Source organism: Macaca fascicularis, chromosome 2 (genome assembly GCF_037993035.2).
Source record: "Macaca fascicularis isolate 582-1 chromosome 2, T2T-MFA8v1.1".
Taxonomy (NCBI): domain Eukaryota; kingdom Metazoa; phylum Chordata; class Mammalia; order Primates; family Cercopithecidae; genus Macaca; species Macaca fascicularis.
This window is the reverse complement of record NC_088376.1, coordinates 15,003,719-15,030,351: the sequence shown is the minus strand read 5'-3', so window position 1 is coordinate 15,030,351 and position 26,633 is coordinate 15,003,719. Positions and strand designations below refer to the sequence as shown.

The following is a 26,633-nucleotide window of genomic DNA, read 5'->3' as shown; positions in this document are numbered from 1 at the left end:
TGTGCCTCAGCCTTCCAAGTAGCTGAGACTACAGGCATGTACCACTCTGCCTGGCTAATTTTTGTACTTTTAGTAGAGACAAGGTTTTGCCCTGTTGGCCAGGCTGGTCTCAAACTCCTGGCCTCAAGTGAGCTGCCTGCCTCAGCCTCCCAAAGTGTTGGGTTTACAGGCATGAGCCACAGTGCCCTGCCTATTTTTAAGAGATTTAAATTTAAAAATTGTATATACCCAAGTAGTTGCTACATCCAGTCTTTCCTTTCTGTAGACACATATTTTTAACTGGTATCATTTTCTTTCTGCATAAAGAAATTTTTTTACATTTCTTTTACTGTAAGCCTGATTAATTCTTCCAGCTCTTCTATGTCTAAAAAAATCTATTTTTTCCTTCACTTAAAAAAAAAATATTTTTGCTGGGCCGGGTGCAGTGGCTCAAGCCTGTAATCCCGGCACTTTGGGAGGCTGAGGTGGGTGGATCATGAGGTCAGGAGATTGAGACCATCATGGCTAACACAGTGAAACCCTGTCTCTACTAAAAATACAAAAAAAATTAGCTGGGCCTGGTGATGGGCACCTGTAGTCCCAGCTACTTGGGAGGCTGAGGCAGGAGAATGGCGTGAACCTGGGAGGCAGAGCTTGCAGTGAGCTGAGATTGCACCACTGTACTCTAGCCTGGGCAACAGAGCGAGACTCCGTCTCAAAAAAAAAAGCAAAAATTTGCTGAGTATAGAATTCTATAGTGACTATTTTTTTTGTATTTTAAGGGTGGTGCTCCTCTGTTTTCTTGCCTTTTCATTACCAGTGATAAAACTGCTGTCACATAACATGGCTTTGTTTTCTGGCTGTTTTTAGGGTTTTCTCTATCACTGGTTCCTCTCTCTCTCTCTCTGGAATCTCACTCTGTCACCCAGGATGGAGTGCGGTGGTGCCACTTTGGCTCACTGTAACCTCCACTTCCTGAGCTCAAGTGATCCTCCCACCTCAGCCTCCCAAGTGGCTGGGACCACAGTCACACACCACCACGAATGGCTAATCTGTCACTGGTTTTGATCAGTTTGGTTATAATATGCCTTGGTGTGTTTTTCTTCATGTTTCTTGCACTTGTAGTTCTTTGAGTTCCTTGGGTCCATAGGTTTATTGTTTTCATAAAGTTTGGGGAAATTTTGGCAATTATTTCTTCAGTATTTTTTCCTCCTTCCTCTGTCTCCTCTTATTTAGTGATTCCAATCACATGTATATTAGGTTGCTTGAAGTTGTCCCACAGTTCATTCATGCTCTGTTCTTTTTCTGTTTTATTCCGCTCTGTGTTTCATTTTTGATAGTTGCTATTGCTATGTCTTCAAGTTCACTAATCTTTTCTTCTGCCATATCTAATCTGTTGTTAATCTCATCCAATAAAGATCCAATAAAGTTTTATATCAGCCATTGTGGTTTTCATATCTTTTTTTGTTGTTGTTGTTGTTGTTGTTGAGATGGAGTCTCACTCTGTGGCCCAAGCTGGAGTGCAGTGGTGTGATTATGGCTCACTGCAACCTCCACCTCTCGCGTTCAAGTGATTCTCCTGCTTCAGCCTCCCAAGTAGCTGGAACTATAGGCATGTGCCACCACACCAGCTACGTTTTTTTGTTTTGTTTTTTTTTTTTTTTTTAATAGAGACAGGGTTTCACTATGTTGGCCAGGCTGATGTTGAACTTCTGACCTCAAGTGATCTGCTTGCCTTGGCTTCCCAAAGTGCTGGGATTACAGGTGTGAGCGACTGCATCTTGGATCGCTTTTATTTTTCCAAGTGTCTACATAATGTTTAACTGTTAGCTTCATAGAAATGTATTCTAGGCAATAACATTGTAACTTTTAATGCCTTTGTTGTTTCTGCTATTTGTGTCAGTTTAGAGTAGGTTTTGGTGGATTACATCTTCTCTTTATTGTGGATATATTTTCCTCCTTCTATGAAAACATAATTTTTTGTTCAGTGCCAGACATTGTGAATTTTACTTTGTTGGGTGCAGATATTTTTGTATTCCTATAGATACTCGAGTTTTGTTCTGGGATACAGTTGACTTAATTGGGAATAGTTCCTGTTAGGTCTTGTTTTTAAGATTTGTTAGGTTGTACCAAAGCAGTGTTTTTTTTTGTTTTGTTTTTTTTTTTTGAGACGGAGTCTGGCTCTGTCGCCCAGGCTGGAGTGCAGTGGCCAGATCTCCGCTCACTGCAAGCTCCGCCTCCCGGGTTCGCGCAATTCTCCTGCCTCAGCCTCCCGAGCAGCTGGGACTACAGGCGCCCGCCACCTCGCCCGGCTTATTTTTTTTTTATATTTTTAGTAGAGACGGGGTTTCACCGTGTTAGCCAGGATGGTCTCGATCTCCTGACCTCGTGATCCGCCCGTCTCGGCCTCCCAAAGTGCTGGGATTACAGGCTTGAGCCACCGTGCCCGGCCCAAAGCAGTGTTTAGGGCTAATTGTGCACCACTCCTAAAGGAAGACTATTCTCAATACTCTATCCAATGCCCCAAGAATTGTGGCATTTTTCACCCTTGGTTGGTAGAAATGGGCACTATTCCTTGCCCTTGGTGAGCTCTGGCTACTGTTTCCTTTAATGCTTTTTGTTGATTCTTATTCCCTGGCCTTGGGCTTTGGGTAGTTTCATCACATGCGTACATTGGTCAGTGTGGGACTGAGTTCTTTTTTTTGTTGTTGTTGTTTTGGAGATAGAGTCTCACTATGTTGCCTAGGCTGGTCTCAAACTCTTGGGCTCAAGTGATCCTCCTGCTTTGGTCTCCCAAATTGCTGGGATTACAGGCATGAGCCACCATGCCTGGCCTGTAATTAATTCTTGAGGGGCACCCTCCACAGATCTCTGGAGTTCTCTTTGTGATGTTCTCTCTGCTCTAGTGCTCTTGCCAGATAACTCCGGCTGCCTTGGTCTTCCTAGACTTTCAGCCCCATCTCTTCATCTCAGACAGTCCATCAGGCTCCAGCTTGGTTCCCCCTACCTGTACCAGGGCAGGTTGGAAGGAGCACATCTGAAAGCTGTATTTCAGAATGATGGAGATGACCTGAGCTAGTCCTTGCTGAATATGTTAAGCAGTGAGTGGTGAATAGGGGGTTTTAATTTGCTGCTTCTGGCCTTGCTACCAACCCACAGATCAATGAGGAAGTTTCTCTTCATGACTGAACGTCCTCACCAGTAAAATGAGTGGGTCTTGATACTGATTAACTGCTGTCTTCTATCAATCGCCAGAAATGGTTTCTCTGGAAAGGCTCTAGGGTAAGCAAGTGACAGCATGGCACAGTACAAGAAGATTTGCCCCCTTGCTTCAAATTGATTTTTTTGTAGAGCGGAGGGAGCAGGGAGCTAGGCCTCTATTCTCATGATTTGGTGATGACTCACCAAGCTGTGTGTAAAGGAGAACTGATTGATAGGTAGTCTAGGACTCTGCTTCTCAAAATGTGGTCCCTAGACTAGCAGCACTGGCATCACCTGGGAGTTTCTTTAAACTGCAGATTGTCAAGCTCCATTCTAGATCTGTCATCAGAATCTGCACTGTGACAAGAACCCTAGCTGAGTCTTACACGCTTTAATTAAGTTTGAGGGAGCACTGTTCTAAGCGTGAATGGTTTCATATGCCCTCTAGTGGCTGTCCAGCAACTTGCAGGGAGCTTTAAAATGTTTTCTCATTTTAGGACCTTTGCACAGAACTGCCGAAACATTGAACATTTAAACCTCAACGGATGCACAAAAATCACTGACAGGTAAATAATGAAGATTAATTGGTGACCAAATAGCCACAGGGAGAGAGAAGGGAAAGAAACATGGTTGAAAATATCTTTAGTGCGTCTGCTCTTTTTCAGCACGTGTTATAGCCTTAGCAGATTCTGTTCCAAGCTGAAACATCTGGATCTGACCTCCTGTGTGTCTGTTACAAACAGCTCCTTGAAGGGGATCAGGTAAGAGTGCCCATTGTTTGTGTCAAGAGAATACCCAAAACTATGAACATTCTGGAAGCCTTCCTAATGGTCACATTGGATCCAGCAAGAAATAGGTGTCTCCAAGAGGTCCCAGGCATGGGTCTCCCCTTCTGAATTTCTGGTGATGAAACTCAGAGTTATTAAACTCAGAGTTATTTCTCTGGTGATGTACTAAACTCAGAGTTGGTCGTTAACTCTCTACAGGAGAGACTGCACATAGTTTTTGTTTCTTGTTCTCTCAGTGAGGGCTGCCGAAACCTGGAGTACCTGAACCTCTCTTGGTGTGATCAGATCACGAAGGATGGCATCGAGGCACTGGTGCGAGGTTGTCGAGGCCTGAAAGCCCTGCTCCTGAGGGGCTGCACACAGGTACCAGAGGGTTGATACAGCTGTTTGTGTTATGTGTCAGGTGTGGGCACATCATCCAGGGAGCTGCTTTTGCATTTTTCTTGGTGTCCCACTGTTCCCTCACCTGGATTCCAGCTGTCAAATTTTGTTTTCTCTGTCCGCTCAGTTAGAAGATGAAGCTCTGAAACACATTCAGAATTACTGCCATGAGCTTGTGAGCCTCAACTTGCAGTCCTGTTCAGTAAGTAGCACGCCTTTCCTGAACACCGTTGGCTCTATGTTGTCTCCCAAAGCAATCTGCCCCCCGGGCAGCTGAGATGGGCTATGTTGCCACACCCTGATTTTCATCCTGTGTCCTTATAGAACCTACCAATTTGTCACAAGATGGAAGAACAACAACAAAAAGGAATCATACGCAGTACAAAGCCACCGACATCGCCCCTAAAAATAATATAGACCAGGTCTTGATTTTGTTGAATAGAGTATTAGGGACACTATTGAGGAATGCCGTGAATTGGTCACTAAATAGTTATAAGACATGAAGTGTCTTTTTTTTTTTTTAACTTATAAATTGAGGATGATGACTCCTCTCACGTTGTTTCAGTGGATAATACGAAATAACACATGCAAAAATGCTTTAAAGAATAAAACGCATAGGCAAGAGCAAGGTGGCATTTTCATCCGGACATTAGCCTGTGGAAAACTATTGGTCCTTCCCCACTGCCATTGTAAACGTTGATAATTGAAGAGGATGCTTTGCTACATCCTGCCAGGTTTTTCAAGGGGAACGTAGGTTTTGAGAAAGGTAAGGGAAAGCCCTTGCATTCAGCTTTAAATGAATATATTATAAATCTTTAGAGTCCCTGGTGGTGGGGAAAAAACCAGAAACTATCTGCTGGACAAATGTTGACCTTATGGGCCAGGACTATTCAAAAATAGGACCTTGACTTATGTATAGGACAGCACTGGCTGATGGCTTGAAGTATATAGATGTGTGTGTTTATTTCTGTATCAAGTAGTCTGTTCAAGTGAACATATTATTTTGAATCTTCATGGCCAAATTCATAGAATTTAAGATATGTATCAATAATTTTGTGATGTATTTAATTTTCCTGTTGTCTAAAACATTTGATGAAATATAAATATACATGTGTATATTGTAAATATCTAAGGCATTAATCTGCAGAAATCCAATCAAACATTAATGTCATTTAAACTCGGGAAGCCTCAAAAGTTCTTTATTTAATCAGATTTTTAAATTATGAGTTTATGAATTTTATGAAAAAAATCTGTATTTTGATGACTCTAGTGAGGGAGAAATGGAATTTTAAACTTTTATTTTCCATTTGTATTATTTAAAAATTTTATTTTTTCCTGGATGCATGTGTCTTATCTAAATTGCTGGAATATTTTAAAGCTATGCAGAGATAACACAAGTACATGTCTACCCTGTACTTCTTATTTTGTTGGAGTTATTTGGATAAAATGCTAGTAATCAGCAACCAAAACTCATTGAACAACAGCAGATATTTTTCTGCTGCTCCCGTTTCGGCATTGCTGGTGTCCTCTGACTTTTCTTTCTGTGCTGCTTTTCCTCAGCGCATTACTGATGAGGGTGTGGTGCAGATATGCAGGGGCTGTCACCGGCTGCAGGCTCTCTGCCTTTCGGGTTGCAGCAACCTCACAGATGCCTCTCTCACAGCGCTGGGTTTGAACTGTCCACGACTGCAGTGAGTACACCGCACTTTTTGCTTTGCAGCTCAGAGTTTGGCTGAGTTAACCAAGAGGGCTTCCTGCAGGAGAGGACAGGCTTGCCAGGTAGGGGTGGTGGAGGCAGGAGTTATGTTGTTGTTGGCTTTTGTTGGGTAAATTGGGGTGGGACAATGTATAAATCCAGTTCATTGAAGGATGTACTGGGAGAGTATAAAATGTCCACCACCAGTGAATCCAAACTTTAATTTCTCAGTGAATGTCACAGTTTTCCACCTAATTTACCTCATCCTGTTATTGCTTTAAGCATCTGAGTGAGCACATAGTGAGCAGTGGTAGCCTCACGTCCTCCAGACCTGCCGCCAAACAGAAGAATGAGGGGAACATCACAATCACTTAGCTTCTTCCCCAGTAGGAAGAAGGTTTTGTTTTTAACACATAATGATTTAGGCCAGGCACGGTGGCTCACGCCTTTAATCCCAACACTTTGGGATGCTGAGGCGGGTGGGTCACCTGAGGTTGGGAGGTCGAAACCAGCCCGGCCAGCATGGTGACACCTTGTCTCTACTAAAAATACAAAAATTAGCCAGGTGTGGTGGCAGGCGCCTGTAGTCCCAGCTACTCGGAATGCTGAGGCAGGAGAATCACTTGAACCCGGGAGGCGGAGATTGCAGTGAGCCAAGATTGTGCCACTGCACTCTAGCCTGGGCGACAGAGTGAGATCCCATCTCAGGAAAAAAAAAAAAAACAAAAAAAAAACAAAAACCCAATAATTTGTATTCTGATCTTCAAGGTAATAGATTATCATTACCAGCTATGAATATTAAAATTTTAACAATAGTAACAATAGAAACTGACTTCAGAACCAGCAACCTTTAAACTCTACCCAGGAGGCAGAAAAAAAGATACTTTTTAAAAATCTCTACTTCCCAATGAAACTGATCCATTCCCACGCTCACACCAGTTCTGTATCTTTTAAGAATCGTATATTTCTGCTTTTACCAATTTTTCTTACTGTTGTAGAGAAGGTACTATATCATTTAGATATTTCTGCTTAGAAGGAATTTGGGTGATCAAAACTGGTCAGAAAGGAGGTCAAAATTGTTGCTGTAAGAGAGTGTTTAACTTAGAATGTTACTCATGCACCCATCCCTATTAAGCCTGGGTAACTGAGAATTAACTTATTTTTCATTGTCTACAAATTTTTTAAATTTCCTTTAGGGTACCCGGGAATTTCTATAAATGCAGTAAATATCAAGATGATTTCGTTGAGAAAAGTTCATTTTAAATGTGTTTAAAAAGTGAACAAGGCTGGGCATGGTGGCTCATGCCTGTAATCCCAGCACTTCGGGAGGCCAAGGAGGGTGGATCACCTGAGGTCAGGAGTTTGAGACCAGCCTGGCCAACATGATGAAATCCTGTTTCTACTAAAAATACAAAAATTAGCTGGGCATGGTGGCAGGCACCTGTGGTCCCAGCTACTTGGGGAGACTGAGACGGGAGAATCGTTTGAACCTGGGAGGCGGAGGCTGCAGTGAGCCAAGATCCTGCCACTGCACTCCAGCCTGGGTGACAGTGTGAGACTCCGTTTGCAAAAAACAAACAAAAAAACCCAAAAAACAAATATTAGAATACTATTTGAAAACAACATGCTGCTATAGCAGGAAGATTCTTACTTTCCAAATTTGGGATGGAACTTTGGGGCTTTGGGCAGGTCACACTCCCTCAGGGCTGTTAACAGAAGGAAAAGCATGTCAAAGAGCAGCAAAAACTCAAGTATGCATCATACATTCTGTGCTTCCACTGTTAACTAGTTGGTACCGTTTTCTCCCCTGTATACTTTCTCCTCAGAATTTTGGAGGCTGCCCGATGCTCCCATTTGACGGACGCAGGTTTTACACTTTTAGCTCGGGTAAGGCATAGATTTAAAGAATACAACCAAACTCTAATTCACCTCCCGAATTCAAAGTGACTTGGAGTAGTTTCGGGTGTGCAGAAGACTGTCTTCGGCAAAGACAGGCGCAGAGCAGAGCAGAGCGGAGCAGAGCAGAGCGGAGCAGAGCAGAGCAGAGCAGAGCAGAGCCCTTGGGGTGTGCGCTGCAGTTTCTCCGGTTAGCCAGACATCTAGGGAAGTCCTGTAGAGGGTTCTGTAAAGGGTCTGGGCCTCACGTGTGCTCAAGCGGGGCCAGCCTCCTCCTGGCAGTCGGCTCCATTCCTCATGTGGACCCCAACTTGGCCTCTCAGCAGCTCCCCGTAACTGGGCTGTACTCTGCCCTTTGCCCTGCAAACACCACTGGGGGCCCCTCTGGACCTGCTGTCAGGAACCCATGTCCTCCTGGGGCTGCTGATACACTCTGCTACCTCCACCCAACTGCCACAGTGTGGCTTCGTGCCCCATCCCCATGCCCTCCCGGAGCCTAGGCTAGGGCTAAAATTTACCTGCTGATGTCTGCGAGCCACTGGGAAGGTTTTGGACAACTCTCTTTCCAAGTTGAGAGAAGGAAACGCAGCCAGAGGCAGCCCTGTTCCCAGTTCCGAAGCACCGCATGTAACTCAAAAGGAAGCTGCTCAGAAGTGCTGGTTTACTGGGTAGCTTTAGGAACAGGGCATGCTTCTTAATAGAAGAGAACAAGGACACTGGGCCAATACTCAGAGGGGTGGGGCAAGCCACCATTGTTGCCCTCACCACTGACTCACATGTAGGGTGTGTCTTGTGGACTCTTCCAGAATTGCCACGAATTGGAGAAGATGGATCTTGAAGAATGCATCCTGGTGAGTGGACTCCTGACAGCCCTGCAGGGCAGCCTGCCCCTCAGTCACTGCTGGCCAGTGCGGCACAGCCAGAGACACTGACTGGCTGTCATCCTGACCCTCCTTGATCAACCTCAGTGGCAGGGCTTGGAAACCTGTGAAGGCCATGGCAGTGGATGTGTGAACTTTTGGCCATTCTCAGTCATCAGACAGAACTACAGAAGAGAAGTTCAGGATAGCTCTGTAAAATAAGCTTGCATGTCCAGTGGTGGGATGACTCCAAAGAGGAGAATCCTGGGAACCCTCCTTGCCCACTCCACTTTGTCTCTTGCCCCAGGTCTCCTTGGGGCACCAGAGGAGAGACCGAAAAACAGTTACGCATCTGTAGAAGTGGGCAGATTTTAGAGTGCTGGTGAAGAGAGGAGCTCCCAGCCCCAGAGTGTTTGAGATGAGTTTTTAATTCTCTTTTACACCTTTTGATTCTCATGTTCAGGAGAAGCCAGGATTAGGTATTAAGTTCTGGTGTAGAAGCCACACTGACACAGCGTGTTTCTCTCCAGATAACCGACAGCACACTCATCCAGCTCTCCATTCACTGTCCTAAACTGCAAGCCCTGGTGAGTCTTGAGTTTTTCTGACATTATTCACCTCTTAAAGATGAAAGAGCCCTCCCACCACAGCAGGAAGCTGTTTGGGTTCTCGTTCTGTAAGGTATCATCTCTCGATTTCAAAGATCTATTAATTGGGCTAACTTGGGAGGCAAGGTATCTAAATATTTGATTACTGTTTTCATTGAATTTGCAGTTTCAGGATTCCCAAAAAAGAAATGTCCAGATCCAGATGGTTTTGTTGGGGAACTCTACCAAACATTTAAGGAATGAACATCTTTTTTTTTTTTGAAACAGGGTCTCACTCTATTGCCCAGGGTGGAATGCAATGGTACAATCTCAGCTCACTGCAACCTCTGCCTCCCAGATTCAAGTGGTTCTCCTCAACCTTGTGCATAGCTGGGATTACAGACATGTGCGACCACGCCTGGCTAATTTTTGTATTTTTAGTAGAGACGGGGTTTCACCATGTTGGCCAGGCTGGTCTCAAACTTCTGACCTCAGGTCATCTGCCTGCCTCGACCTCCCAAAGTGCTGGGATTACAGGTGTGAGCCACTGTGTCTGACCTGAATTAACATCAATTTTATACACTCTCTTTTAGGAAATAGTAAAACATTTTACAACTCTTTATTTTGAGACAGAGTCTTGCTCTGTCGCCCAGGCTGGACTGCAGTGGCACAATCTCGGCTCACTGCAACCTCTGCCTCCTGGGTTCAAGCTATTTTCCTGCCTCATCCTCCCGAGTAGCTGGGATTACTGGTGTGCACCACCACGCCCAGCAAATTTTTGTATTTTTAGAAGAGACAGGGTTTCACCATGTTGGCCTGGCTGGTCTCGAACTCCTGACCTCAAGTGATCCATCTGCCTCGGCCTCGCAAAACTTTTTTTTTTTTTAACAAGGCCAGTAATACCCTGTTATCAAAACCAAACAAAAATTGTACCAAAAAAACTACAGACTGATGTTCCTCATAAATATAGAAGCAAGTATCTGTAACAAAATGTTAGCAAATAGAATGTAGCAATATATAGAAATAATTATAATACCATGGCCAAGCAGGATTTACTCCGGAGACACAAGTGCAGTTTAATATTTGAAAACTGACTGATGTAATCAACCATGTTAACTAAAGAAGAAAAATTACATGATCACATCAACTAATGCAGAAAAAAAAACTGACAAAATTCAAAAGAGGGCCGGGCATGGTGGCTCACACCTGTAATCCCAGCACTTTGGGAGGCTTAGGCAGGCAGATCACAAGGTTGGGAGATTGAGACTATCCTGGCCAAAATGGTGAAACCCCGTCTCTACTAAAAATACCAAAATTAGCTGGGTGTGGTGGCACACGCCTGTAGTCCCAGCTACTCGGCAGGCTGAGACAGGGGAATCGCTTGAACCTGGCAGAGGTGGCAGTGAGCCAAGATCACACCACTGCACTCCAGCCTGGCGACAGAGTGAGACTCTGTCTCAAAAAAAGAAAAAAAAAATTCAAAAGTAAAAGTTACTTTAAAAAGTACCAGGAGGCCGGGCGCGGTGGCTTACACCTGTAATCCCCAGCACTGTGGGAGGCTGAGGCGGGCGGATTGCCTGAAGTCAGGAGTTCGAGACCAGCCTAACCAACATGGAGAAACCCTGTCTCTACGAAAAACACAAAAAATTAGCCGGGCGTGGTGGTGCACGCCTATAATTCCAGCTACTCAGGAGGCTGAGAGAATCGCTTGAACCTGGGAGCGGGAGGTTGCGGTGGATTCACGCCATTGCACTCCAGCCTGGGCAACAAGAGTGAAACTCCGTCAAAAAAGAAAAAGTACCAGGAATAGGAGGAAAATCCCCAGTTGCCATGTTCCCTACACAGGGATAACCACTATGGCCCATTTCTGTCCTTCTCGAGAAATTCTCTGTGCAATGAAAAGTGATTGTCTTTCTCTGTCCCTCTCCTCCCGGTGTCTTTCACGCACACACATCCACACCACACCCATGGGAGCAGAAGACACCTGCTGATGGCAATTAAAAGCAGTTCCACCTCCCATTCTGCATCTTCTGCCCCACCACCCTAACCGCCTCTGAGTCAGGAATGTGATACAAGCTGCTCACTTCCAGAATGCACCACTCCCGCCGGGGGTGAGTGACAGTGCATGGCAGGAGAAAAGGCTTTGAGGCCAGCCTGAGCTGGGTATAATTGGCAAGTCTCAACTTCTTTGAGCCACAATGCCATCATCTGTAAAAAGGGAATAATGACACCTACTCTGCAGAATTGGCCCGAACCAGACAGCTCTGACTATTGACTATGTTGTTAGTGTTAATATAGAAGGCCCCACTGCTATGCGAACCCTGTTGGCAGCAGATTTTCCTGTTAACTTGGAAAAGGCCAAGCACCCTCTGATTTTCCTTCAATCAGGTTTTAAAAATTTCTATGAATACTTGAATATGCCAGTACCTAAGTTTTTCAATTAATATAACAGTATCTCCTCAGTCTCGTATTACTGCTAACTTCTTGATTTCTGAATTTCCCTATATTAAAACAATGGAGAAATTAGCATTCATACACCACCTCCATCATCTTTCTCCAATCTGTGTTTGTAAATATACAGATATATATGTGTGAATCTATATGTAAATAAAATGAAATTGGCCACGCGTGGTGGCTCACGCCGGTAATCTCAACACTGGGAGGCCAAGGCGGGCGGATCACCTGAGGTCGGGAGTTTGAGACCAACCTGACCAACATGGAGAAACCCCGCCTCTACTAAAAATACAAAATTAGCCGGGCGTGGTGGCGCATGCCTATAATCCCAGCTACTCGGGAGGCTGAGGCAGGAGAATCGCTTGAACCTGAGAGGTGGAGGTTGCATTGAGCTGAAACTGCGCCATTGCACTCCAGCCTGGGCAGCAAGAGGGAAACTCTACCTCAAAAATAAATAAATAAAAATTTAAAATAAAATGAAATAAATACATACACAGAGAGATACTTTTTTGATTCCATTTTATTGTAAGTAATCAAAATTCTATTTTTTGATTTACCAATTTTAAACAGCCTCCTAAAGAACCAGTTTTCTGGCTTTACTCATAAGTCAATTCTAAAAGCTAAACACCAATGAACAGCATTGATTACATAAATACTATTTGATGTAAACCATGTAGAGTGATTCGATTCATGAGAAAGGAAATATATTCCATATTGTTAAGATCAAGCTCAGAGAAGAACTTTTCAAGTATCAAGATCCAACAGAATTCCTCTTCTTTAGCTTCTCTTCCCTCGAGGTTGTACTCTGCTGCTCAGTTACATAGCCAGTAGTTCTAGTTTCTAGTGGTAGTTTCTAGTTTGGGGCTGTTACAACCAGTACTACTGCTATGTCTTAGATTTTTTATTCTGCAGGAATACCTTACACCCATCTACTTAGGTCTCCCCTGCCAGGACTCAAGTCCAAACTCTCAGACATTTCCTTGCTTCATAGACTGCAGTAGCCATTCACTTGCCCTAAACTGTATCCACTTCCGCACTAAAAAATTTGGCAGAGTGGTTTGTTTTTTCAATTTTAACTTTACTGAAGTAAAATATACATGCAGAAAAGTACATTTATCATTGGTGTACAGATCAATGCATTTCCATAAACTGAATACACCCCAATCAAAGGTCAACATTATCATGACCCCAGAAAGGCCCTTTCTGCTCCCTTTCAATCACTGATCCCCCAAAAGTCGTGACTTCCAAATAGCATATATCAGTTTTGCCTCTTTTTGTATTTTATTTAAATGATATGAAGGGAACCATCATGTATACTCATCTGGTTTCCTTATCCATATTGTTACATGTAGTTTGTATATTGTTCATTCTCACAGCTTTATAGAATGGGGACACTGTGATTTATTTATCCTTTCTCTAGTTGTGAATATTTGAGTACTGCTTCTAGTTTGGGGCTATTACAGCCAGCATTCCTATGTTTTTTGGTTAACACATGTATGCATTTCAGTCAGAAACATCGAAATAACCCCTGCAGCATATGAGACTTCCAGTTGCTCCACATCCTCACCAACACTTATTTTCCATCTTTTTTGAAAAACAATTGTAACATCACATTGTCCTTACAACTCCTCCCACTGACCTTGGAATCAAATTTCTTTACATAATCTACACAACTCTGTGATCTGGCCCTTACCTCCCCAATTCATCTGCATCTACATGCATCCTCTTATTTCCCACCTATTATATGTTGACCTTCTTCCTAAACAGTACTTGCCATTCTCCTGCTACCCCTGGGCTTTGCACACAACAAACTCTTTGCTCTCTTTCCTAGGATTAGCTCCTAGTCCTTCAAATAGCAACTCAGTGGTCTCTTCCCCAGGACAAATCCTGCTATCATATGCTGTCGAAGCATCTCAGCTTCAGTTTAAAAGATTAGCATTATTTGATTTTCTAGACTCTCCAGTCTGGGCTCCGCCAGTGCAGAAAAGTGTATTTTTACTCATCATTGCACCCGTGGGGGCTGGGACAGAGTTGGAGCTCATATATTTGAATGAACAAATGGGACATTGATGCAGTACTTTTGCCTCTCCAGTTTTTATGGTGGGGTGAATCTTACATTTGATATGCATTGGGAGAAACTGTCAGGTCTAAAACTGTTTTTGATATGGAGAACTTAAGAGAATTACACAACTGTCATTTGGCTATGTAATATTCATCTGAATTTATCTTCTGCAACTGTTACTGTTTACCCAAGAGAAGTCAGTAATGTCAGATCACACCGTTCAAGGTCTATTTGATTATAACCTTCAAAGATGTTCAGTACATCTCTGGGTCACAGCTATTTATGCAGTTTTCTAAATGACATTAGATGCATTGATTTCACTTGCATCCCCTCAAATGGAGAACTGGCCAATAAAACTGCTGTCAAGGGGGTAAACTCTGGAATTTCCCCTGAAAATTTTATTTCCATCATTACACAATTAGGAGAGAAGCCACTCCCAGTGTAGCAAACCCATAACCAAAGGGCCCCAAGGCTTTGTGTTTGGTCCTCACTGCCTGATTAAATGTCTCAGTCTGTTTTGTGCTGCTACCACAGACTGGATAATTTGTAATGAACAGAAACTTCTCATAGTTCTGAAGGCTGGGAAGTCCTGGGGCTGGCATCTGCTGAGGGCATTCTTGCTGTGTCATTCCATTGCAGAAGGGCAAAAAGGCTAGCTTCCAGCTTTTTTTTAGGACTTGAGCCTTGGAATAAGGGTCCTGCAAACATTTACTAATGTCTCCCTGTTCCAGAGCCTGTCCCACTGTGAACTCATCACAGATGATGGGATCCTGCACCTGAGCAACAGCACCTGTGGCCATGAGAGGCTCCGGGTACTGGAGTTGGACAACTGCCTCCTCATCACTGATGTGGCCCTGGAACACCTAGAGAACTGCCGAGGCCTGGAGCGCCTTGAGCTGTACGATTGCCAGCAGGTTACCCGTGCAGGCATCAAGCGGATGCGGGTAGGTGTGGGGCAGGGGAGTCGGTCACACCTGACATTTCTAAGCAACAAAGGAAAACATCAAGAATCAGGCCGGGGCCAGGTGTGTGGTGGCTCATGCCTGTAATCCCAACACTTTTGAGAAGCCAAGGTGGGCGGATCGCTTGAGGTCAGGAGTTCAAGACCAGTCTGGTCAAAATGGTGAAACCCCGTTTCTACTAAAAATACAAAAATTAGCTGGGTGTGGTGGTGGGCGCCTGTAATCCCAGCTACTCGGGAGGCTGAGGCAGTGAGCCCAGATTGCACTACTGCACTCCAGCCTGGACCACAGAGTGAGACTCCATCTCAAAATAAATCAACACCCATTTTCTCTGTTATGCAATAGTTACGCAAACTGATCTGGCACAATAGTGGCACCTTATAGACTTCTTCAAAATGTTCTTGCTTAGACTCTGCCCTGGAAGATTCAACTTGAGTTGGGTCTGGGATGGAGATTCCACATAGTCTGGTGATCGGAGCCCTTATAAGAAAGCCTTTGTTGGGCTGGGCGCGGTGGCTCACGACTGTAATCCCAGCACTTTGGGAGGCCGAGGCAGGCGGATCACAAGGTCAGGAGTTCGAGACCAGCTGACCAACATGGTGAAACCCCGTCTCTACTAAAAATACAAAATTAGCTGGGTGCACACCTGTAATCCCAGCTACTTGGGAGGCTGAGGCAGGAGAATCGCTTGAACCCGGGAGGAGGAGGTTGCAGTGAGCCCAGATTGTACCATTGTATTCCAGCCTGGGGGACAGGAGTGAAACTGTCTCAAAAAAAGTAAAAAGGCCTGTGTTAAAGGCAAGCAATTTAAGGTCATTATGAGTGGGAGGTAGAACTCTCTTGGCTAATTTCCAGGTAAGAGGGCTTAACAGAATTTGGCTTTTGCCATGTAGTTCACCTACATTGTTTTATTGATTATGCTTTAAGTTTAGGCAACTGCATTTACATATCAAAACAGCCCCATCCAGGGTGCTACAGCTGTAGAGAACATTCACTTAGTTTGCACACAGGGCTGGTTACTACCCCGGGTGGAAACATATCAAAGTATATTAACGTAAGTGTTTTCACTTATCCTTAGAAACATATCAAAATATATTAACGTAAGTGTTTTCACGTACTAATGCGGGGCAGAGGGTTGGGGGAGTAACAGTAGCAGCTCCAATCTATAGCATAAATTCTATTTGAACTGACTAAGGTGAAGATCTTTAATAGCGGACTAGAATTATGACCATAATCCTAAAAATACCAGTGTAGACTCCACTTTTTTCTTCATCCTTCCAGGCTCAGCTCCCTCATGTCAAAGTCCACGCCTACTTTGCTCCCGTCACCCCACCGACAGCAGTGGCAGGAAGTGGCCAGCGACTGTGCAGGTGCTGTGTCATTCTCTGACAGCAGCTGCCTGGGCCCAAGGGGTGATGAGGCATCCCTTCCTCTAGAAGACCTGAGTCTTCCTGACCTACTCCACCATCACCCAATCTGTTGATTCTCCATTGGGAAAGGCATTTACAGGTAAAGACTTCTGTATGGATTGCAGTAACTCTGGTGAGAGTTTTCACCTTTATTCTGCTGTGAAACAATCGAATCAAAGCCTTGTGTCAGTTAAGAGGACAAGTGGTTTCAATGCAGCTAGGACCATGCCAGAAACCTGGATCTCTTAAGAGATTGGTACCTACCTAGGTACAAAAGTTCTACCCTTGGCATTATCAGCACTCCTCAAAAAGACCATCAGTGTTAGCACAAACTGAGCAAAAAACTAGGCTGTTGATTTTCTACCTGATATTTAAGCCAGTGGCCTACTTTAATTCACAACAGTTCCATTTTGATTAGCAGGACTTTTCCACTTTGAAGATAAAATAGCAACTTTGTCAAAGTGACTGTACTGCAAATTCATAATGCCTGATAGTTTTATATGTAGAGACTTATGTGGAAGGCATGTTAATAGGTTTCCATGAGACACCAAAGAAAAGAGGACTCTATACTGGGTGGAGCAGGGTCTTCACCTTTTTGTTTCTGTCAACTTGTCATACACACCTCCAGGGACCAAAAACAAAAGCAGCTCAGAGAGTCTGTGCCTGCCTGATTGGAAAGTAGAAGCTCTGGTGTATGCTACAGCACATAATGCATTTTTATTAAAGGAAAAAAGCTAATTATGTCCATGCCTCTCATAAAACTGGGGGGAACCTTAAAGAAAAAGAACTAAGGCTTAAGTTATCTGTAGTATAATCAATTAAAAGTAATGAATGGATGCATGTAAAATGGATGTGATTTTTTTTTCAAGCTTATTTTGCAATCTTAGAAATCAGGTTACACCATAGCTACTCAAAAGTTTTACAGACTTAAAACTCAGATCAGTAAGTGTTGGTACCTTTTAGACTCATAAAATTGAATAAACCATTGCAATGCTTTAAAAAAAATTAAGTCAGAGGGTTTTATTGCTATGATTTTATGGCAGACACATCCAAGCAAAACCATTTTCCAAATGCAGACCTTCATGATGTTATCTGAAATCTGGTAAAATGACCCTACTGTCTGCTGTGGTTGATTCTTGCTCCATGCTGTCCACATTTGTGATCTTTATTAAGAAACTATCACCACCTTCCTTGTAAACGTAGGTGTTCATGGTGGCTGGCCCTTCCTAACCACCACTCCCCCCAAACTGAAGGGCCAGAAGCTCATGAGAAACGTAAGTAAAACGGCAAAAACAAGATGTTTTCCTGTGACTAGCAATACCTTTATTGGGCAGTTTTAGAAGTGTTTTTAAGGATATATTACCTCGGCTGCATTCTAGGAAGCGAAAGCAGATAGATATATCTGCCCATAAATGGACTTAGCACGATTATCAAACATTTTATTGCCTTATGCTATATTCCAGCATTACTTGGTCTAAAAATTGTGTGGATACCATAGCAGTTCCTTAAATATACATTTATACCTACTGTTGTGGAGGAGACGGGGGAGGAAGACTGATGCAGGAAGCAACTTCAATAAATGAGCACATAACAGACTCACTTTAGTGATTATGAATTAGAGTTTCTATTTAAAAAATTAACTTAAGGCCAGGCGTGGTGGCTCACGCCTATAATCCTAGCACTTTGGGAGGCCGAGACGGGTGGCTCCCCTGAGGTCAGGAGTTTGAGACCAGCCTGGCCAACATGGTAAAACCCTGTCTCTACTGAAAATACAAAAATTAGTCAGGCATGGTGGCAGGCACCTGTAATCTCAGCTACTTGGGAGGCTGAGGCAGGAGAAATGCTGGAAACTGGGAGGCGGAGGTGGCAGTGAGCTGAGATCATGCCATTGCACTCCAGCCCGGGCGACAACAGTGACTCCGTCTCAAAACAAAACAAAACAAAACAAAAGATTAAATGACCAGAGCCTTCTCTACATGATTTCTTTTGAGCCATGATACAACCTATCAATCACAGCTACTGGACTCAATGCTCAATGACCCATGGCCTCATTTACAAAACAGGAGAACCTCTTGTAAGACAATCAGGTTTGCTTCCTTTTCAAGTCTGGAACAGTTACTGGAATAACATATCCTCAGTTGCATCAGCTTTGAGAAAATAAACTGAAAAAGAAAAAACTATGGGCCTAACATTACATTTAGACTGGCTCAGAACACACACAGGGAAACTCCTTGATTCTATGACATGAAGTGACAGAAGCAGGAACTGGGATTTTAAATGAGACACACATTTGCAAAACAATCAGAAAACATTTATTATACTGAAATGTGTACATCCTACTATTAAAAAAACAAAGTAACAAATTTGCTGGTGCCAAGATTTATTTAGCCTGTTTCACTGGGACAAACTCATGTTCAATGCCACGCAGTAAAATTTAAGTCTCATAAGCGTCTAAGTATTTTTACCCCGCTTCTAAAACCTGATGAGGAATTCAAAATAAGCACACAGCATTAAATGACATTTATTGTTCCATAAATCTTGAGACCCAAAAAGGAATGCTAAATAGACAAGCAAAACTTTTAAAACAAGAGATAAACTCACTTCTTTCCCCAGTGACTGGTACAGGAAACATGTGGTCACACAAAAGCAAAGGCAAAAAGTCAGAAAGGAAAGCTCTGCCTATAGGATCTATAGGAGTTACAGATACTTTCAAATCGATGATGAAAACAGACCGTGCTTCTTTGTAGCAAATAATTAACCCCCTTTATGAATAAAACATGTCAAAGCTTTTACCCACTGAAGCAGTTTGTCTTCCGGGAGAGATTACAAACTCAAAATTACTCATTTCCTATTTTTTGCCTGAACACAGATGAGGACCAAATAGTACATTCAAATAAGGACACCTGGGTATATGGACAGAGATCCTACAATTAAAATGGAATAGAAGTTTAAAAAAAAAATTCAGTCCCCTACACCATAGGCCTCAAACATGCTTGCTGATGGATTCTGGGAAGGTTTTGGATGAAGGACGGAGATGATAGATATGGGAGGAAAGTGAGGAAACAGTGGATTCCCTTTGAAAAGTATGCTAGCAGACAAGCATTTGGTTTTATGAAAGAGGCACTCTTTTTATAGAGAAAGAAGCTATTATGTGGTGTATAAAAAGCCCCTAAATCATCACCAGAATGTCTATCCATGATTGTACTAAAGCTCAATATTTGAGGAGAGGCTTAAGGGATTTGTATGGTACATTTTAGTGTTTGATAACATCTAGTGTTTCCACGAAAAAATTCATCTTGTTCATAATGAAGATTCCTTAACACCTATTCAGAAGCTATCAACAATAATACTTTCTCCCCCTACTTGGGTCACCTATTTCCAATGTCTGGGGTAGGGCTTTAAAAAATGTTTAACAGGATGGTGGGGGTGGGGGGTGGTCAGAGACGGAGGGAGAGAGGGAAGAAAACGAGAGAAAAACCACGAGTTTAGCAAGGAATCTCCAAAAATGAAAACCAGAAACTAAAATGCTAAAAATGGAAGCAGAAGCAAAAAAGTTTTTCAATAAATCTGTGACAAAGCCAAAACACAAAAGTCTTTGTACCTATTAGGATTTACACTGATCCTCTCACCAAGGTACTCCTGATAATGCAGTTTGCTTCAAGCCCATCTTCCTGGCTTGGATCTTCTCCAATCTGGCATGATCATATCAAACGTACACCCTTAGACATGATTTCTTCCAAGAAGGTGCCGAGCCTTTTACCTGACCACCAACGGCCACATCAGCACAACACATCTTTCCGCATACAGATTCACTGCTGGCCCCAAAACAGCACTGTCCCCCATCTCCTCTCCAGGTCAGCATAAGGTTCAGGCAATAAAAGCCAAACTGGCACAGAAAGGTAAATGCCCACAGTAAGTTTCTACATTCATTTCCAAACCGCATACAGTGTAAAAAGACAGCAAAGGCTGCTTCTAGGAACTGTATTTACTGGCCTCTGCCAGAGCAGCGGGCAGCTATGCCTGCACTGTGGCCTCCAGAGCTGGATGCGTGCTGTGCCGATGTGCTCACTCTCATGAGGGTGCTTGGCTATGGCAGTGACAGTGAGGAGATTCACCTCTCATACAGCTCGTTAGAAAGGTCATCTTGTGTTTTCAATATGAAACATTTCATATGGTAAAATCCAATCCCAAGACTTCTTGGATTCAGTCTTCACACACTTTTAAGCGTGACTATTTAGTACTGAATATAGTTCAGTCTATATAAGACATCACTTCAAAATTATGTGGATGCCATCACTATTTTCAGCTGCAGAAAAGGAAAGAAATATTTCTTCAGTCAGGCTTAGGAAATTAAGCCTATTAAATGGAAAACTCCCTGCCAACTACAACCTCCCTTCCCAATTCAGAGGTTACCTTTAAATGATTCTAGATAAACAAGCAAATTAACTTGCTCTAGCTCCTCTTCCCCCAAAACACTTCATGTACACATTCCCTTTTTAGACATTCTGCGAAGCCTGGTCCACTATCAATGCCCCCATTCCAACACTGTCTGCCAGTTCTGGGGGTAGGGGGACATCTAGCAAGACACACAATAATAATAGTGTTGTCCATAAGGGAAGCAAGAACTAGAAGCAGAACAGGTAAAATATACTGTGTCAGGGCAGAGGACCCGAGGGAGCAAATGCAAATGTGTACATCTATCTTTTCCAGAAAAATTTCTGAGCCACTGAGAGGGAGATTTCAAACATTTTAAAAATGTATCATTCCTTTTGTTGCCTAGTGTTTCTCAGTAAATAGAAGCAATATAGGCATTCATAAAAAAATGATTTTTCTCATGAGGACAAAGTTTGAACAACAAAAAAAAACACAGTAAATTGAGATCAGAGGGGAGATTCTATGATTTCTAACACCAGAAAACGTCTACTGGTTCCACAAAACAAAACTATACAATTATACTATATGTTTTCTTTTTTAGACAATGTCAGTTATGCAAGGTAAAAACTGTACTGCTGTGAGAACAAAAGACTGAGCAGAAGGGTACTAGGCTAAAGATGTTTCTGAAAGTAAAAGTTAGAGTGAACCAGTTCAGAGTTAAAACTCAGCCTCGCAGGTAACCTGATGGCGTATGCAACATGTGAGGCACAAAGTAAAATCAGTATTTCAGTAGTTTGGGGATACTTGACACACATGACATCTCCCTCTTCTAGGGGCAGCTTTTGTGCTAAGACCGGATTTGGATCTTAGCTCACCTGACTTTTAAAATAGTCTATGAATGTATGATCTCTTCTCAAATTTTACATTTAGGAATCCCTCCTCTTTAATGTGGGAGCCACCTAAGCCTGGTCCTGGCTCTCTTTTCACATTCTCTCCCTAAATGACCTTAACAACTTCTACAGCTTTGAGTCACTGTTGATATGCTGAAGGCCTCCAAATTTACATCTCAAGGCCAGGCCTCTTCTCTGAGCCCCAGAGTGGTGACAGTCAACTGCCTACTTGACATTTCTACATATCCAAAATCAAACTCTTGGTTGATTTACCCCAAACATACTTACCTCTTCAATGAAATCACCATCGGCCCAGTTACTTTCCACAGAAAACCAGGTGTCAGAACTATTCCTCCCTCAAATGTGCAGCCCACTGGGGCCCTGTCTATAAATCTGTAAGATACCACCACAGTGGCACCTTTCACCTGCCTCATTTTGCCACCTTCTCATCTGTCTCCACAGAGTTGTGAAAGTGAAAGAAAAATCTAGTCACATTACTCCTCCTTTGTTTAAACAACTTCAGTGACAACCCAATACATTTCAAGTAAATCCGAACTACCATCATCACCCGGTCCCGCATGCCGGACCCGGCCTCCTGCTTTGATTCACCCTGATCAGCTCATCCTCACACACAGCATGGCAGCTACATGGCCCACTGCCAAGCTTTCAAAGAAGCCAGGTGTTTGCACACAGCCCCACATTGCCTGGGGATGCTAATCCTATGGCCAGTTCCTGCTCCTTCTCATTCTTCAAGTCTCAGGATTAATGACACCTCCTCAGAGAAGCCTTACCTTACAGCTTCACATTCCCCTCAACCCAGATCTCCCTTATCCACAAGTCCCCCGCACTTTCCTGTTCCTTCATGGCACTGACCATACTGGTAATTTTGTGTGTCTCTTGGCCAATTTTGGTTTGCTTTCCCCAATAGGAGTTTCATGGATTCTGTTTTATTCAAGACCCACTGAGTGACAGAAGCACAGTGTCTGACACAAAGTGCTCAGTAAGACGTTGGCTGAATGAATTGAGATTTTTTTTTCCAGTCATCTAGAAAGACTGACTCCTCTTCCTTATTTGTTAATTTCTATTACAACCACTAGAAATATTCTCAATTCATTTATCAAACTTTCTTCTTAAAATGAGTAAAGCCATCATTTTAAAGAATAAATACACGAGAGGCACTAATTAGAGGCACACACCATCTCTCATGATTCTGGCATTTTAAGACACACACACATGCAAAGTACCTTTTACTGTGGAGAATAAAAAACAACTCTCATCTTGAAAATTCTGAACCATCTAGAAGGATAAAGTAAATGTGTAAGTACAATTAAGATCCAACTGTCATTTCTTAACTAAAAATGATTTTAAAACAGTAAATATTCTTCTCACACAAATACAGGACTCAATGGCCAAAACGATAATTCATGAAGGCAGTGTGAGGCAGCAAAGATGCACACGTGCTGCACTGCCTTGTGTTCACTGTGCCTGTCCATAATGGTCCCTGAGAGACCTGGTCGGTCACCCGTGTGACCCACAGGGGCACATCCCCTGCCAGCTTCAGTGGATGATGACTCTTAAAAATTGCATAAAGTGCTCTTCTATTATTACTTGCTTGCCACCAATCACTAAGGGGAAAATTATATATCTTACATGTTTTTTAAAATTAGTCATCAAATAATAGACAAAAGGAAAACACATCCAGTGACTCACCTCATAAAACGGACCAAAGCCTTCCACTATCCTAGAGTCCCCCAGTAACTGGCTGCATCCTAAAGGGCTGGGGGGAAGCTAAGCCAGTTTTCCTTGGCTTGTATTTCATGTTATCACTAGGATGCCTGTAACTCATGGTTATAAGTTCTTCCAAAGTGATTCCCAACTCTCGGGAAATGATTCTCATAAGTATTTTCAAAAGAGGTCACAGAATTTTTCTACAGTTCTACAATTACATGTATAAAAGTAAATACCAGTGTGAAAAGGAAAAACAAATGATTTGATTTACCTGATCACTAACAAGAATGTGAATACCAGTGGGACCCTGTCTGTAAACCTGATTAATTTGGTGGAGAGGAATATTAAACACCAGCGCAAGTTTTCGAGCAACTTCTGAAGCAATCATTTCTTCCAAGTAGATTGCATGATAAACTGAAATTTAAAAAAAAAAACAAAAAGAAGAGCATTTTAACAGTGATCTTTGATCTGTTTTCTACCTGATCTGTAGGATCTGTACAAAGGTCACACCTTTCAAAGTACCAAAAAAGTAAAAAACATTTTAAATGGGAATAAACTCTTTCTTTCCCCATCTTACTACCTTGAAATCTCAAACTACCAATCTAAAACGTAAGAATACATTATTTATATCCAGAAATATAATTTAATAAACATTAACAGAAATCCCTGGACAAAAAGATTTGAGGTTTGAATTTTTCTTTATATTTTTATTCAATGAATATAGTTTCATGTATTCAAAATTTAAAAACAGGAATTGGCTGCAAATGAACATGGGGGATCTTCTTGAAATAATGGAACTCAAACTGGATTTTGACAATGGCTGCCAAACTCTCTAAATTTGCTAAAATACCATTATATACTTAAAATGGGAGAACTTTATGGTATGTAAATTATGCCTGAAGAAAGCTGTTTTTAAAAATAATATATACTTCATGTATTCCTAGCAATATACAAAAAGAACCCTAAAAAAGTCACGTTCTTTTCGTTCCTTTTTTTGAGACAGCGTCCTTCTCTGTTGCCCAGGCTGGAGGCGGTGGCACAATCACAGCTCACGATAGTCTCTGCCTCCCAGGCTCAAGCAATCCTCCCCACCTCAGCCTCCTAAGTAGCTGGGACTATGGTGGGGGCACATGCCACCATGCCTGGCTGATTTTATTATTATTATTATTATTATTTATAGAGACAGGGTTTCACCATGTTGCTGAAGCAGTCTTAACTCCTGGGCTCATGCAGTCTAACCAGCTAGGCCTCCCAAAGTGCTGGGATTATAGGCATGAGCCATCACGCCCAGTTAAGCATCACAGTTTTTGATCCAGTAATCCTACTATTAGGAATTTATCCTAAGGAATAAAAGCTATCTGTTTATGCCCCTCCCCCCACAAAAAATTTTAAATAATATAAAAGATGCTACATGAAAAGCTAAGAATACAAACAATAAAATGTGATGCTTCCTTACAGAAAGCCCCAGCCACATTCCATCCAGTGTTCTGCATTTTTGCTACACAGAACTTATCAGCAGATATCTGCAGAGTGTACATCTGTAGTGAGTCTCACTCTTGTAGGTCCTGCTCAGTTACTGATTAAAGCCAGACATGGCTCAGGAATATCATTACGGAGAACTTTGCTTCCCCAAACAAGGGGTTTGTAAGTATAGAAACCCAGAATTTTCCATTACATAAAACTTAGAAGTTGGAACTAAAATTATAGTAAGACTATAGAAATGATCTAGAGAAGGTGTCACCAAACCACAGTCCATATGGGCCAATTCCTGCCCTCCACTTTTTTTTTTTTAAAATAAAGTTTTACTGAAACAGCCTTATCTACAATTTACATATTGTCTATGGCTATTTTAGCACTACAACCAGAGTTGAATGTGAGAGACCCTATATATGGTCTAAAGAGATGGAAATACTTACTACCTGACCTTTTTTTTACAGAAGAAGTCTGCTGATTATGGGAAAATATCCAATATTTCCCCACATCCCTCCACAAACACTCATGTCTGAGGACACACCTTCCAAAATATTATAATCTTGGCCATATGTAAGTGATGTATAAGCTCTTGATGATACATGGAGAGCCCCTTTAAATTTTTATCCTTTTAAGAATCTGTATAATCTCAAAATTCAGAGCTTCTGAAGTCAAAATGATACCAAATACAAAAAAGTTCAGAGTAGTGATGCTATCCTTCCAATTTTTCAGTAAAATTCAAATCACAAAATATTTTTCAGAGTTCTATCTATTATTAGGGCAAATAACTGCATCTCTGAATGCCATTAACACATCTTTTTTTGAAAAGTTCTGAGCGTGTTGCCTTTGTTCTACTTCAGCGTATGGAAAGAAGGAAATATTAACATATATCAATACTACAAATGAGAAAATATATGCCTTTTAAAATGCTTAAGGGCTGTATTTAAAGGCGAGAAGAGGGAGAGGCCAAGATTTTTATCTCTGTCCTAGCACTATACCATACAATTAACGCTCAGGATGAGAAGCCCTCCAGAGATAACATACTGTCTGGTATTATTTACAATGACATAAAGATACGGCATCAGACTCGCCACACACAAGGTGCACAGTGCTGGCCGAACACCTGTCATGACAAGTCCACACGCTTAGGACTATTACATGCATGCACTGTTGCACATATGTTATGCTCTAAGAGTTTTGCCCATCCCTAGTCAGGAAAATGGGAAAAAAAAAAAAAGGAAAGAAAAACCCTCCTGCTTTTTTTGTTAAGCTGCCAGTGTTACATTCATCATTTCAGTAAATCTGACAAAAAATAAAAATAAAAAAAATAAAAGCCAGAAAGATCTCAATGCATTCAAGCTAGGTTTTCCACTTGTTACATATTTCCAGCATGAAGGGCCACATGAAAAAGAGACCCTAAGTGTGGCTGTAATAACTGAGAAAGAATGCCAGTTTCCTCTTCTCCCAAGGACTCGGCCCTAGAGCTGCCACCTCTCATTGCTAGCAAGGCTCCTTCATGAGCAACTTGGCATTCCTAACACAGCAAGAGTTCTCCAAAGCCTGCTCAATCAAGTCCTTCCCATTTCTGTCTTGACAGTTTCAGAAGTGACAGACTCGAGATACCCTCAATACCTACCACAGGGTGCCCCACTGCCATTCTCGCTTGCACTGCTTGCAGCTTGCTGCTGCCCTGGCAGCACCGTGCTGCTTGGCTGCTCCCGGCAGACATAGATGGTTAAACGAGGCCTAACTGACCTGCAATCAGAAGATGCCACTGATGAGCCTGGGACAGAAAGCTGCCTTACACATGTACAAATGTGACAACTAAAGGAATCTAAGTTCTATTTCCTTATGAGAACTTTATAATGTTATTTCATTATACAAAATAATTTACTA

The 26,633-nt window shown here is 42.4% G+C and overlaps 2 protein-coding genes across 14 annotated transcripts in view; one reads left to right on the top strand and one right to left on the bottom strand.

Moving 5' to 3' along the window:
- FBXL2 (F-box and leucine rich repeat protein 2) overlaps window positions 1-26,633 on the top strand; it is a 128,514-nt gene that overhangs the window by 94,592 nt on the left and 7,289 nt on the right. Inside the window, exons 6-15 of one of the 5 annotated variants that reach the window (XR_006696243.3) lie at window positions 3,678-3,746; window positions 3,846-3,941; window positions 4,205-4,331; window positions 4,477-4,551; window positions 5,910-6,040; window positions 7,872-7,932; window positions 8,748-8,792; window positions 9,332-9,388; window positions 14,636-14,848; window positions 16,148-16,375. Coding sequence is in view for 2 of the 5 variants with exons in the window: in XM_045387096.2 (XP_045243031.2) it covers window positions 3,678-3,746; window positions 3,846-3,941; window positions 4,205-4,331; window positions 4,477-4,551; window positions 5,910-6,040; window positions 7,872-7,932; window positions 8,748-8,792; window positions 9,332-9,388; window positions 14,636-14,848; window positions 16,148-16,255 (982 nt within the window). In the remaining 3 variants the exon portion in view is untranslated. Of the gene's footprint in view, window positions 1-3,677; window positions 3,747-3,826; window positions 3,942-4,204; window positions 4,332-4,476; window positions 4,552-5,909; window positions 6,041-7,871; window positions 7,933-8,747; window positions 8,793-9,108; window positions 9,389-14,635; window positions 14,849-16,147; window positions 17,281-26,633 lie in introns of those variants that run through there. The other 4 variants (XR_012430613.1, XR_012430612.1, XM_045387096.2 and 1 more) reach the window with 4 other exon arrangements.
- UBP1 (upstream binding protein 1) overlaps window positions 18,565-26,633 on the bottom strand; it is a 54,241-nt gene continuing 46,172 nt past the window's right edge. For all 9 annotated transcript variants that reach the window (XR_012430607.1, XR_012430610.1, XR_012430609.1 and 6 more), the window contains 4 exons: window positions 26,374-26,492; window positions 23,539-23,681; window positions 22,784-22,835; window positions 18,565-20,581 (listed from right to left, as the gene is read on the bottom strand). Coding sequence is in view for 4 of the 9 variants with exons in the window: in XM_015444993.3 (XP_015300479.2) it covers window positions 20,544-20,581; window positions 22,784-22,835; window positions 23,539-23,681; window positions 26,374-26,492 (352 nt within the window). In the remaining 5 variants the exon portion in view is untranslated. The remainder of the gene's footprint in view (window positions 20,582-22,783; window positions 22,836-23,538; window positions 23,682-26,373; window positions 26,493-26,633) is intronic.